This window comes from Nanorana parkeri, unplaced genomic scaffold (assembly GCF_000935625.1).
Source record: "Nanorana parkeri isolate BGI_ZX_2015 unplaced genomic scaffold, ASM93562v1 scaffold154, whole genome shotgun sequence".
Taxonomy (NCBI): Eukaryota; Metazoa; Chordata; class Amphibia; order Anura; family Dicroglossidae; genus Nanorana; species Nanorana parkeri.
Window position 1 is genome coordinate 1797311 of NW_017306422.1, and position 12241 is coordinate 1809551.

The following is a 12241-nucleotide window of genomic DNA, read 5'->3' on the forward strand; positions in this document are numbered from 1 at the left end:
ATTATATTGCAGCCTAAAGCAAACTTTCCACCAAAATTTAGTATGTGAACAAAAATGATAATGGTACAATCAATTCAAAGGATATCTAAACCCAAGAACAAAAATGTTTTATATTGCATTTTATTAGCTGCATTGGATTTAATTTTTTGGGGCTTAGGACATTTTCAGCTAGTACATAAAATACCAGCTGATTTTACTGTAAATGCAGTGTCCTTGTCACTTCCTGTGAGCTGAACTGTAAGCACAATGCTAATCCCCCCACCTCCCATGTAAAGGAGATGAAGGGGGAGTTCACAAAAAAGCATCAGAACCCGTGTCACATCAGTGCTGCGTTCCGGTCCGATAAAAAAAAAAAATGCTGAAGCACTATTTTTTTTCAGATTGTACAGGACCAGAATGCAGGCACTGATGTGCCACGCATTCTGGTGTGGGCAATTGCACTGCAGGCGGGGGCCCCTAAAAACTCAGGAAGCGTATTGTAGCGTATCTGGAACGCACCGGAGCTGGTGTGAAATTACTGTGTATAGATTTCCTTAGTTTTAATTTGGAGAAAGTTAAAAAAAAAAAAATTATTTTACACTTTTATGTATTTTGTGCAGCCCCATATAGTTACCCAAAATATAAAAGACAAAGATTTCTGATTAAAAAGATATCACAGAAGTGCAATTTTTAAAACTTTTTTGAATGTTTATGCTTTTTTTTCCATGAGTGCTTTATTCCCCCCTGGATGTTACATTTTTATGATTTTAGGGGGGGAAAAAAGTTTGCATAAATTCTTAGAATATGAAGGTCGGTTTAGGTTGATGAGAAAAACATTGTATTGGTCAACATTGTAAGAGCTTTAGGATTGCTAAAATTTCAAATGTGTTTTAATGACACTTGCTAACATGAGCTTGCCCAGGCAGTAGATGTTCCTCATACACTCACCCAGACCACCCATCTCAGATTTATATACATACACCCCCCCACCCCCTTCATAGGGGGGTCTGGGTGAGGTCAGTGAAAACCTGATCTAGCTTACCCCTGCTGCTCTGAAGGAATAGATCACTTTTAGTGGTAATCTATTGCTGGTTTAAGGGCCCATTCACACTAGATGCAGTACGTTTAGGCCCGATTCTGGCCAGAACGCACTGCCTCGCATTGCGGCCGGCTCACTTTTTTTTTGTGGGGCAGGAGGGGGCGTGGCAGGCCATTGAAGTGAATGGCCCCGTAGCCATACCCTCGCATTGATCTCACCGAACCCCAGGCATAATGTTCCTTGCGATCCTGTGCGGCCGATAGCATTGCGGCCGGTAGGCGTGGCTACGGTGCCATTCACTTCAATGGCCCGCCACGCCCCCTCCTGCCCCACAAAAAAGTGAGCCAGCCGCAATGCGAGGCAGTGCGTTCTTGCCAGAATTGGGCCGGAACGCACTGCATCTGGTGTGAACGGCCCTGAATAAGCCTATGCAAGATCACTATAGCAGTGACTTACTGCTGCAGGGCAGAACAGAGCTGCATATCAGTTCCATCCTATCCATCATTCTGACGCAAAGTGTTGCGATTCAACTTCCTATGTAAACACAATGTTGAAGCATGGTGTCTACGATCACTGCTACAAAGCGCTACTATAGAGGAGCTTAGAGCTGGACCTGGCCAACGGGCAGAACTTCCACTGCTAAAGATGTCTGGGACCCGCTGGAGCAGCCGAGTCCTGGTGCAGTTTTAAGATGACACCTGGTACTTGAGTGGTTAGGAACATCATTTTAAATCAAATCATTAGTAAATTTCTGCGATCTTCAAACTACAGCTTTCCTAGTTGCTGTCCAAAGAAAAGGGTGTTGGACAGTAGCTATTATCGGTTTGCCAGAGAGAATAAAAAAAAAACAGGCTGCCTAAAGTGTTGCACTGTCTGTTAATGCAACAGAAGGGCCATTTCTTCGATTCTAACGGCAAGCAATATTGTAAACGACAGAGTTTTATCTTTTATCGTGCATAATACATAACAGAACAATTTCTCACTGCCAGTAACCTTACAGTTTCTGTGAATATGTAGTGCTGTATTTCAGCCTTAAGCCCACACATGAAACACAATACCACACGATTACAGGAAACAAGCCTTGGCATTCAGTACATCGGCGCAATTATCTTAATTGAAATTAAGCTTGCTTCTATGACCTTGATATCACACAATGTCAGATTTAAAAAGGTTTATATCCATGATCTGGCTCACACAAGCTAAGAAAATGGCATTTACCTGTCCAGTCTAGGTAAAAAAGTGATACATAAAATGTCATCATCTATAACTCTTTAGATAAGAGTGCATATTGTTACACATGATCTAGAGAAAACGAATCACCACAAAATGAAAGGAGTTACCCTGGCGGGGGTCCTGGATTTGACTGTTAAGGATCTTTCCCAGAACTGGATCCTTCCACACACCAGCTTCTTGAGACATGTTGTACAAGAGTAAAAGCTCATGGCTGCCATTTTCAGTTAACCGTTCATGAGCAGCCTAAAAAAAGCACATGTAAATGAAGCTTTATTATTTTATTATGCTAATGACGACTAGTTCCACAATTTTCTTATTCGCACACATTAAAACACAGCTAAATAACAAACAAACTGGTCTAATTTAAAACATCATTACAGTTCTAAAAACAAACAAAAAAATGTCTATTATACATACTGCAAGGATTATCTTGTCTGCCACACGTATTTAGTCCCATTCAGATCACAGTGCTAAGGTGTGTTAAAAGTGCGTTGCATTAAAGTAGTCCATTCTAAATGGTCCACCACTCAGAAAAATATGCACCATTTATTCCAACGAAGCATACTGCAGCACAGATGCCATGCACTGTGATGTGCTGCCATTGAGGTGCCAATAAAAATGGAAAAATAATGAGTTACAACAATGCACACAATGCCCTTAGACATGCACTTTTCTTTGGGCTGAAAGTGATCTGAACCAGAGCCAAGCGGACTTTAAAGGGAAGATTGGATCAACAAGCAAAACAACACACTCCCCTCCGAGCCCAATCAATTGCACAAAGGTATTCCCCACCCCAAAGTGACCAGGAGTGCCCACGCTGCAACTGACTGGGCCAACAGGGGGTTTGCATTGGGCCAGAGAAGGGGGATGCAGTATTGATCACAATTTTGAGCAGACTTGAGCAAACTCTGGCAAACTGGGCTTGCACCAAGCCCAGCACTACGCCTCAGTCCAGTGCAAGATAGTACTTGCACTGGAAAAAAATAATATTGCTTGTCATTCTCATTTTTTAGAGTTTATACAGCCAAGGTTGCTACGCGTGACCTTCTTTGCTGTATCCAGCCTAGAAAAGGGGGAAGTCTCAATTTTTCCTAGATATAATAGTTTACTGCTGTTGAGGCAATAGAAAATCTGGGAATGGAGCCCACAGCTCTCTAGAGAAAGTACACAGGTATATTTAGTGATATATTCACATCACAAATGTGGTGTATGTTTTTCTCACGAAAAGGTGTGTATATAAAACTCACTTGGCAGAAAAAACTTGTTAGTTCATGTGCTAAGGTACAGCTCATGTATATCAAGACAGATGGTGCTGGTCCAGTTAAATTTATTAAGAGACATACAAATATTCAACATGCAGGAATGTCACATTTGTGGTCAGTTACAACGATGCAGGCCTTGGTAGCCAATTATATTGTAGCCCATATGGTTCTACTGTAATTTTTTTTTGACCAAAAAGGGGCCTGAGAGCCTCTGTTCTGTTCTATTCTGTTGCTGAGAAAAGGATTTTATAGCGAGTCCAAAAATCCTATTTTCTCTCGCATTCATCGAGGGACAAAGGAAGCCTTAACCTTTGGGACGTGTGCGAAAGTAGCTCAACTGAAGGGTGAGCAACATGGCAAACAGGCCCAACAGGGAGCTGGGGACTGCCTGCGGCTCAAAGAACCCCCCGGAAGGACCTTATGCCCAAAGCTGGCTTTAGATGAGGCTGCAAAGTCCACCTAGAAGAACCTGGTAAATGTGTGCACAAAAAAAAAAAAAAAAAAAAAAAAAAAAAAAAAAAAAAAAAAAAAAAAAAAAAAAATCAGGTAGCAGCCTGGAAAACAGTTGCTTGATGCTGTAAATTCCAACAAGGACTTGTAGATCTAGTAGTGTGCCTTGTCTGGAAAGGGTTGAACACAATTATTTGAGGCCATAAGCTTGGATGATAGTCTACCTGAGCCACGAAGAGATGGTGGGACAAAAAGTCAGTACACCATTATTTGGCCCATCATGGATTACAAAAAAGGAATAGGTCTTCCTAGAAGAAACAGCAGCCTCACAGCCTTAACCATATCTAGACAATGGAGGGAAATGTATTTTTGGTAAACTGAAGCGGGACACAGGGATGAAAGAACAACGTTCTGGTTAAGGTTAACTCACTGCCACAGGCAGTGATTTCAGCAAATAATGTGGAATTGTTCAAGAAACTTTTGGACGATTTCTTAAGGGACCGTAATATACAGGGGTACGGGTACTCCTAGAATGAGATCCTAATAGGTTGGACTTGATGGACTAATGTCTTTATTCAACCTCAAATACTATGTAACTATGTTAGAGGTAGAAACTACTTTATGCAAGAATGAAGCCCTGGACCTAGTCACCCCCGTGTTCCAATGCAGAACCACAATTGTTTTCTTGCAGGATAAAGCCACCAGTTTAGAGAATTGCCTCACAGAGGTAATGGCTACAAGAAAGACCACCAGAAGGTGGAAGTAGAAGGAATGTCTCTAGCGGGTTTAAATTGAGGTTTCTGAGGTGCAGAGAGAACCAGACTAAGATCCCATGCGGACAATGGGGAGTCACACAGGAGACCACCTATACAAAGGTCTTATTGAAAGAGTGAAAGGCCAATGGGCTCAAACAGAATAGAAAGAGAAGAAACGTGACTATTCACAGTGCTAAAAGCCAGACTATGGTAAAGACCCAGCTGCAAGAAAGGGAATATTTATCCCATGGGGAAACTCCTTGGGTGGAAGCCCGAGACTCACACCAAGTGAATTATGCATTGTCATGTCCAATGATAGAACAGGTTGGCGTACCACATTCACCTGGGCCAGTCTGGCACAACGCAAATCACCAGAACACACTGCAGTTTGATCCTGTAAGCTGAAGAGGAAAAAAGTTTCAGGGGGGAAAAGGCATAGATCAAAGTGTATTGATGCCACAGAATCACCAGAGCATCCATTGCTTACGCTATAGGACCCCTGTACCTGGAGAGACAAACCAGTTTGTAGTTTAACCTGGAGATCAGGAGGTCCAAAATCTGGCATCCCCCACTAGTGACACAGGTCCTGAAACACCTTTGGGTGAGCAGACCACGCTCACTGGTCCAGGCACTGCTAGCTATAGAAGTCTGATTGCCAATTGTCCACACCTGGAAAGTGCATGGCTGACAGGGCTGAAAAACCAAAGTTTTGCCCAGGACAGGATCTGATCTACCTCTCTTTCACTGGTGAGACTTCCTCCCTGATTCCTTCCTAATAGATGTATGTCCTCGCTGTGGCAGTGTCTGACTGAATTTACATTGGATAACTCTACAGTAGAATTGTCCAACACGGTAGCATGCCAAATTGCCTGAAGTTCCAGGCTGTTTATTAGGAGAAGAGATTCACCTGATGAACAAGTCTCCCAAACCATCAGGGTGCCCAGGTTGGCATCTGTCATAAGGATCCTCCAAAACACGGGAAAGGAGGACGTCCTACCCAACTTCCGGATTCCTAAACCAGCAGACCAGGGACAACCTGGTCCTCTCTGATAGACTAATATGTCTGTTTGGAATTACTTCAACAAATGACAGAATGTTGTGTTGTAGTGGTTTGGAGTGAAAGTGGGCAAATGGAACTACATCAAAAGAGGCTACCATCAGACCTAGGACTCTGATACAAAAAGTCACATGGCTCCTGAACTGGAGAGTCTGAATATGAGAACAGGGTGTCTCAAGTTTCTCCTCTGGAAGGAAATCTCAAGCCTGAGCTTTGTCCAGAACTAGATCCAGATACTCCAAATGATGAATTGGTTCCAACGGAGAGCCCAGCCACACCCATTTAAGCCAAAGGAGACTGAGGATGGAAAAGGCTCTAAGATCAGAGGATAAAAATTTCAGGCTGCAGGCCTGTGCAAGCATCCCCAGAACCGTAGAGTATTCACCCTGCAGATGACGTCAGCACTCTGTTGCACAATGTTAAACCCTTCTGCGACAAAACCTAGTGGAAACAGGGATTAAAAGCCCTAAACTACTTAAATACTCACAAAGTCTTCAAAGACATGGCAAATGCTCAAGCAATGCCAATGGCTCTGAACCTGGAATGAGCTCCACAGCTTACATTTATCAGAACTGGAAAGCACCTTATGCAGAGCTCAGTGCAAAATGTCACTACCTGGCTATTCTTGCAATGCCCACTTCAGCGGGGTATGGACATGGTACTCCAAAGGCTAGGCTAAGGGCAACCATTCCAAAAGCTGCAATCAGAAGCTAGAGCAGCAATGTAGAGAACAGACTTGATGGAAGAAAAAAAAAAAAAAAGCTGAAAAAGCTGATACAAGCCAAAACAAAACAGAGCACGGAGGGAGCACATTGTCTGTATGAATGAGTGAGGGTCTGGTATTTCAAGACAACCTGTCACTTTGACCTGAATACAAAAGACCCTTTAAACACGTGTTAAATGGTAATATTATGCCTTATAAAATATATATTTTATGAATTCCACATTATGCAGACAAATATTTTTCCAGTGCACGAGATACCTTAATAGAGCCTTGAAATTTCTGCCAATGATCATCTGGCAACTCTTGTGGCAAACATAAAAGGAGTTCGACACAGCTTCTGTGATGGTGGGGGAAAAAAATGTAAAAAAATTACGACATTTATTGGAATTGGCTACATATATAGTAATTGCACAGTGCTTCATGTCTTGTGAAACAACAGAAGCAGAGATATTAAACATGTTGCAGTTAAAAACAAACATCACCAAAAACTAACAATTCTGTTTGGGTTGAGCCAAGTAGGATTAGCAACTTGCCAGCTGCTTGAATCACTTAGACCCTAATTGTGTGATTTCTCTGCAGTAATGTCTCCATCCACTGCGCTATGATCTTGTGGATGAAGACACTACTGCAGAGAAACCTTTTGAGAATTATACATTTTAATTGGTTATTCCTCCCTACTAGAGATACAGGTTTTGCTTAATAGGAGATTGAATCACACACTGGTTTATATGAAACAGGGATTCCAGCAAGATAAGTTTACCAGAAACCTGCTTGATATAAGCCAACATGCAATTTAGCCTCCTAGTAACCAAAACACAAACTCCAGTAGGGAAGAACAGCAGTTTACACTTTTTCGCCTTAAGTGTGACATGGTCGTGCAGCTGTATGCACCAACCACAAGTCATCCACCTACAAAATTGTGGCTAGCTTAATGTAAACTGGATACTGGCACATTTATGATGCATTAGGTGAAATTTCTGACATGTCTTGGGGTCAGGGGCTGCCATATCAGGGGTGTAGAGTGGTGTGCGTTTAGTTGAAGCACCATTTTCATAAATAAAATATGAAATATAAATAAAGTTTTTTTTAATAAATTTTTATTCAGCTCCCAAAACATTAAACACAGTCGGCAAAGAACAGTCGGCAAAGAACAGTCGGCAAAGAACAGTCGGCAAAGAACAGTCGGCAAAGAACAGTCGGCGATCAAGAAAATAAAGCCTTAAATTGTATACAAAAATAAGAGCCATTACAGTCCTAGAACTACAATTACTAATGAACCTAAACTGTATGGGGGGGATCGTCTCACCATATCTTTGCCAAGGGGCACACCAAGATAAGGACATTCATGGAGAAAGGGATTAAGACACGATGAACTAGCTACAGCAGGCATGGAGAGGGGAGGATGGAAAATGTAATATAAAATGTAAAGGAGGGGGTAGAGTTCAGCATCAACCTATGTTGGGGGAAGAGAGTAGAAGAAAAACAAAAAAGGGAGGACAGGGGGGGGGGTTAAGGAAGACTCTGAGGGACTACGGAAGGGGGGGGGTGGTACATGCTGGGGGAAGGGGTGGTTTGGTGGTGGGTAAACCAGGAATGATGTGATGGTTAAAAAAAAAGAAGCTATATAGTTTCTACTGCTACAAAAATACTCACAAAGCTAGCCGCTCAAGTACCAAGCTGACATTTTCGCACTGTGAGGTAAGGTAGGGCCGAGCATTTGAGTAACTATGAATGGCCACCATGTACACTTCCAATAATGGCAAAGAATCTTCTGAAGCTTTCCACTTTTCAGCAAATTCGAGAAGAGTCTGTTGAGAAAGGAAAAAAACAAACATTAGCATTTTCTGTACAAACATGCAAAATTCACGGAAAGGGGAACACAGCATTTCATTACAAGGTATAAAATTCAAAGATACCATATGCACCATTTTGCTGGCATGATTATTTACTTTAGTCATTTATATAACAGTTTAAATCACAAGGATCACTGAACCATTTAGGTCAGGGCCCAGGAGCCAGGTAGCCAATGCTCCTTAAAAATGACAGCTGGCGCTTAACTTTTTAGGTTTCATCTAGATGTCAATGGAGTTGGCTCCTCAAATCCATATTTATTCGTCCACCCCTGATTTAGGTCACTCCCTGTTCAAGACAGAGCTTACACTATAATGTCCTGACCACCAAGCCTGGCCAGTTTCGTTAGCAACTGACTGATCTACAACATAGTCTTGGATATTGGGGGAGTTCCAAGAAAATATAGGAAGAGCATACAGGTTTCTTTCAGAGGGAATTGGAACACATGATCCCTGGAATAGCAAGACAATGGCCCCAACCAAATGAGCCATTGTCCCAAGGAAGGACAACACTGTCCAAAAATACAGTTTAGATACTCACAACATGAGGATAGACAGTATATTACTTAGGGTGGTTTCCAACTACAGACATTGGTTTTTCAATAGTACTGCAATAAAACTAAGCACACCCAGATAACCACTTGTCAATACATTAAACATCCACTTAAAAAAAAAAGTAAAGCAAAACCCTATTTGGGACCTCTTTTTTTTTTACTTCTCTATTGGGTCATAGGAGTACATTTACTAACAGTCAGCATATAACAAGTTTACGCCTAACAGCTGACAGGGCAGCGCTGTGCTGCAGCCAGGAAGGATCCTGACAATATTGGGTCTAAAGCTGGGTATACATTGCTATATTTTTTTTTTTATTCAACCCGTGATGTGAACGAAAAAATAGAACACATTCTTCCATCAACGCTTACGAGCATTGATGGACGAATCCCCCACTATTTCCTTTGTATTCAGATAGTGGCCGCTGTAAAAATACCCAGAGCTAGCAGCTCTGCCAGGATGCCAGGTGGGGGTTGTTTCGTGTCACCCACATAGCGAATTTCAGCCGGTTCAAGAAGAAGTGTGTACAGTGTATAGCCTACTTAAGTGATCACTTGCTCTGCCTCTCTAGAGCCAAAGGCGCGCACACCCCCTCCCGTCTGTCTCTCCAGTGAGCGCTGAAGGAATAGCAAAGGGAGGGAGGAATTCCTGTGGGCAGCAGTGACTGAATGTCTATCTCTACGGGGAGAAGAGACAGGAGCTGAGCAATCAGCTCTTGGTATAAAGCCGAAATGGGATAGTTGCAGTGTCACATGCCAGCTAAAAGCAGCAGCGAGTATGTTTTACTTCCCACACTGGTCGAATTTTGTCTGAGTTCTGCCGACCAGTGTACAGCCATCTTTACACTATGCAAATGCACAGGACAAGCAGATTATTGGTCAGCTTATTATAAAGAAATTTGGGAGGCTACATGTAATTTGTACCCATTATTGATTTTCAATAGTTAATCAATCATTTTCAAAGTACTTTATATGCTTTGTATTACTTACATTTAGCTTAAGGTAACCACAAGCAACACACACGATCTAATAATTTAATAATCAATTTTTATTTAGACCTGGATACACAGTATATTCCCTTTTAAAGTGTATATTAATTTCTAGACAATTTATCATAAATTTCTTGCTCTTGAGCTAAGCTAGCAACAATCACCTGTACAAAAACCAAACAAAATCCATCCATAGTACTATTATGCTGTCCAAGGAATGTTCCCAAGTTCCCTGTAAAAGGTGGCCACACAGTGTTAGATCTCGATTGTTCATCCCAGTGGCAGAGAGCTAAAGATTCCACCATCTATGCCACACAGCAGTCACTGTTCAGCCAACTTTTCAATCAAAGTTTCTCGACTGGGTGGTGTCTGTGTTTATAGAACTTCCTATGTAGAGGTCTAAAAGTTTTTCCAATGTATTTTACATTTCTCACAACCATTATAGCATACTTACAAAGTCAGTCATGCAATAGACTGAGTGGCCAGAATATTATGACCACCTGACGTTTGTAGGCAAATTAGCTATAATTTGGCGCTGAAGTTGCTAGAGGGCCAGACCAGTATAAATAGGGAAGCAGGTTGTTTACCAGGACAGTAGAAGTGATTTCTCTGAAGCTATGGGTAAACAACGCAATTTAACAGCCTTTGAACGTGGGATGATTGTTGGCGCTCAGAGCCATGGAGCGAATTTTAGCAATACAGCAGAATACGTTAAATGTTCAAGAGGGGCTCATTGTTAAAGTGTTTAAAGACTGGACTGTCAGCCGAAAATCTGGGTCTGAACGTGCGAATTGTAGCCGTCAGCGACTAGTCAATGTTAGGGCAGAACGGAGAGTGGCAAGACTGGTACAAGACAACAGAAGGGCAACAGTGCAGTGTCAGATTCCTTGCATCACCTTTCAACATCTCGTGGAGTCACGAGGCGGCCCAACGAAGTCATCTCGTGGAGTCATCTCGTGGCCCAACGAAGTACTGATGGGGTGGTCATAATAATCTGGCCACTCAGTGTATACCTCATGGTTCATATTCACTTTGCACCTCGATCATCAATAACATTTGCTTATTCACATATTTACATTTAAAAGAGAACTATGGGGTAACCTTTTTATCCCATAGTTCTCTTTAGGGTCACAGGAGGACATATACCAACATCCTCCCGTGACCTAAAACTCAGTATTGCCCTCCTGGCGATTGACAGCTATGCCCGCCCCATCCACCATCCATTCTTTCAGTCGGCGCTGGAGGATCAGAGAGGGGAGGGTGGAATCCCTGCAGGGGGCTGTGACTGACACTCACGGCTCTCTGCAGGGACATGATCGGGAAGTGAGCAAGCGGCGATGTATTTTCACTCACTTCCCAACCAATAGAGCCGACGTGTTACAGTTTCACACATCGGCTCCAACTATGGGGACGAGTCTAATTCACTCAACCCATAAGTTGGTTCCTTTAAACATCCCTTTTCTTTCGCAAGGATCTCTCTTAACAAACAGTCTTTTAAAGACCTTGAACTTTTATATGTTATTTCCAGCCTTGCAGAAAACTTTCTAACATTAAAGCAATATATGCAAATGTCTCTTTACTATCTTATCTTAGGCATTTGCTTGCTTACAAAAAGGGTGTTAAAAGCCAAAAGCTATCAGAATGATTTCCTTTTACTAATATGCTCACAAACGTACCACTCTTACTAAATTTAGCCCTACCATATTTATATAGCCTCCTCTCCTTTAAAGAGGAACTTTACCCATATCTTTAAAATAACAGCAAAGGTACCTTTAGAAATGCTTAGTAATGACAATCTACAAACACATACTTCTAGATAACGTCCAGCCCTATACTCTTTGCATACCTTATTTTTTAGAGATGGACCAATATTTCGGCCGAAAATTGCACTTATTGCATAATATCGAAAGTGCAATTTTCTGGCCGATACAGTGGTGCATCCGTGTATTCTGTCCTCCCCGCTGGGAGCTGCCCCGTGTCCCAGCGGGGAGGAGAGAAAGTGAGACAGCCGGCCGAGCACTGCGGGAGGAGAGCGCTGTGAACGGCCGGCATCTCTCCACCCACACGCTCAGCCTCCTGTCACAGTCAAGCAGAGCGGTGTGTGGGCGGAGACAGGCCACGCTGTCACAGGAGGCTAAGCTCTCCACCCTAGACCGCTCGATCAGCCTCCTGTGACAGCTGTCAGGAAGGAGAGCCAATGTAAACACTCAGTGATCGCTAAGTGTTTGAACATAATTGAGGACATGGTATGTTTACTATAGCCTCAATTATGAATGAATGGGAAGTGATCTACATCACCTCCTGTTCATTCATGATTGTGGTTATAGTAAACATACTCTGTCCTCATGTTAT

General features: G+C 42.4%; 1 protein-coding gene across 1 annotated transcript in view; it reads right to left on the reverse strand.

Moving 5' to 3' along the window:
• ZNF292 (zinc finger protein 292) overlaps positions 1 to 12241 on the reverse strand; it is a 41415-nt gene that overhangs the window by 14291 nt on the left and 14883 nt on the right. Inside the window, exons 2-5 of the mRNA XM_018554357.1 lie at positions 8153 to 8307; positions 6758 to 6836; positions 2359 to 2494; positions 1471 to 1473 (exon numbers count right to left, since the gene is read on the reverse strand). Of these exons, the coding sequence (XP_018409859.1) occupies positions 1471 to 1473; positions 2359 to 2494; positions 6758 to 6836; positions 8153 to 8307 (373 nt within the window). The remainder of the gene's footprint in view (positions 1 to 1470; positions 1474 to 2358; positions 2495 to 6757; positions 6837 to 8152; positions 8308 to 12241) is intronic.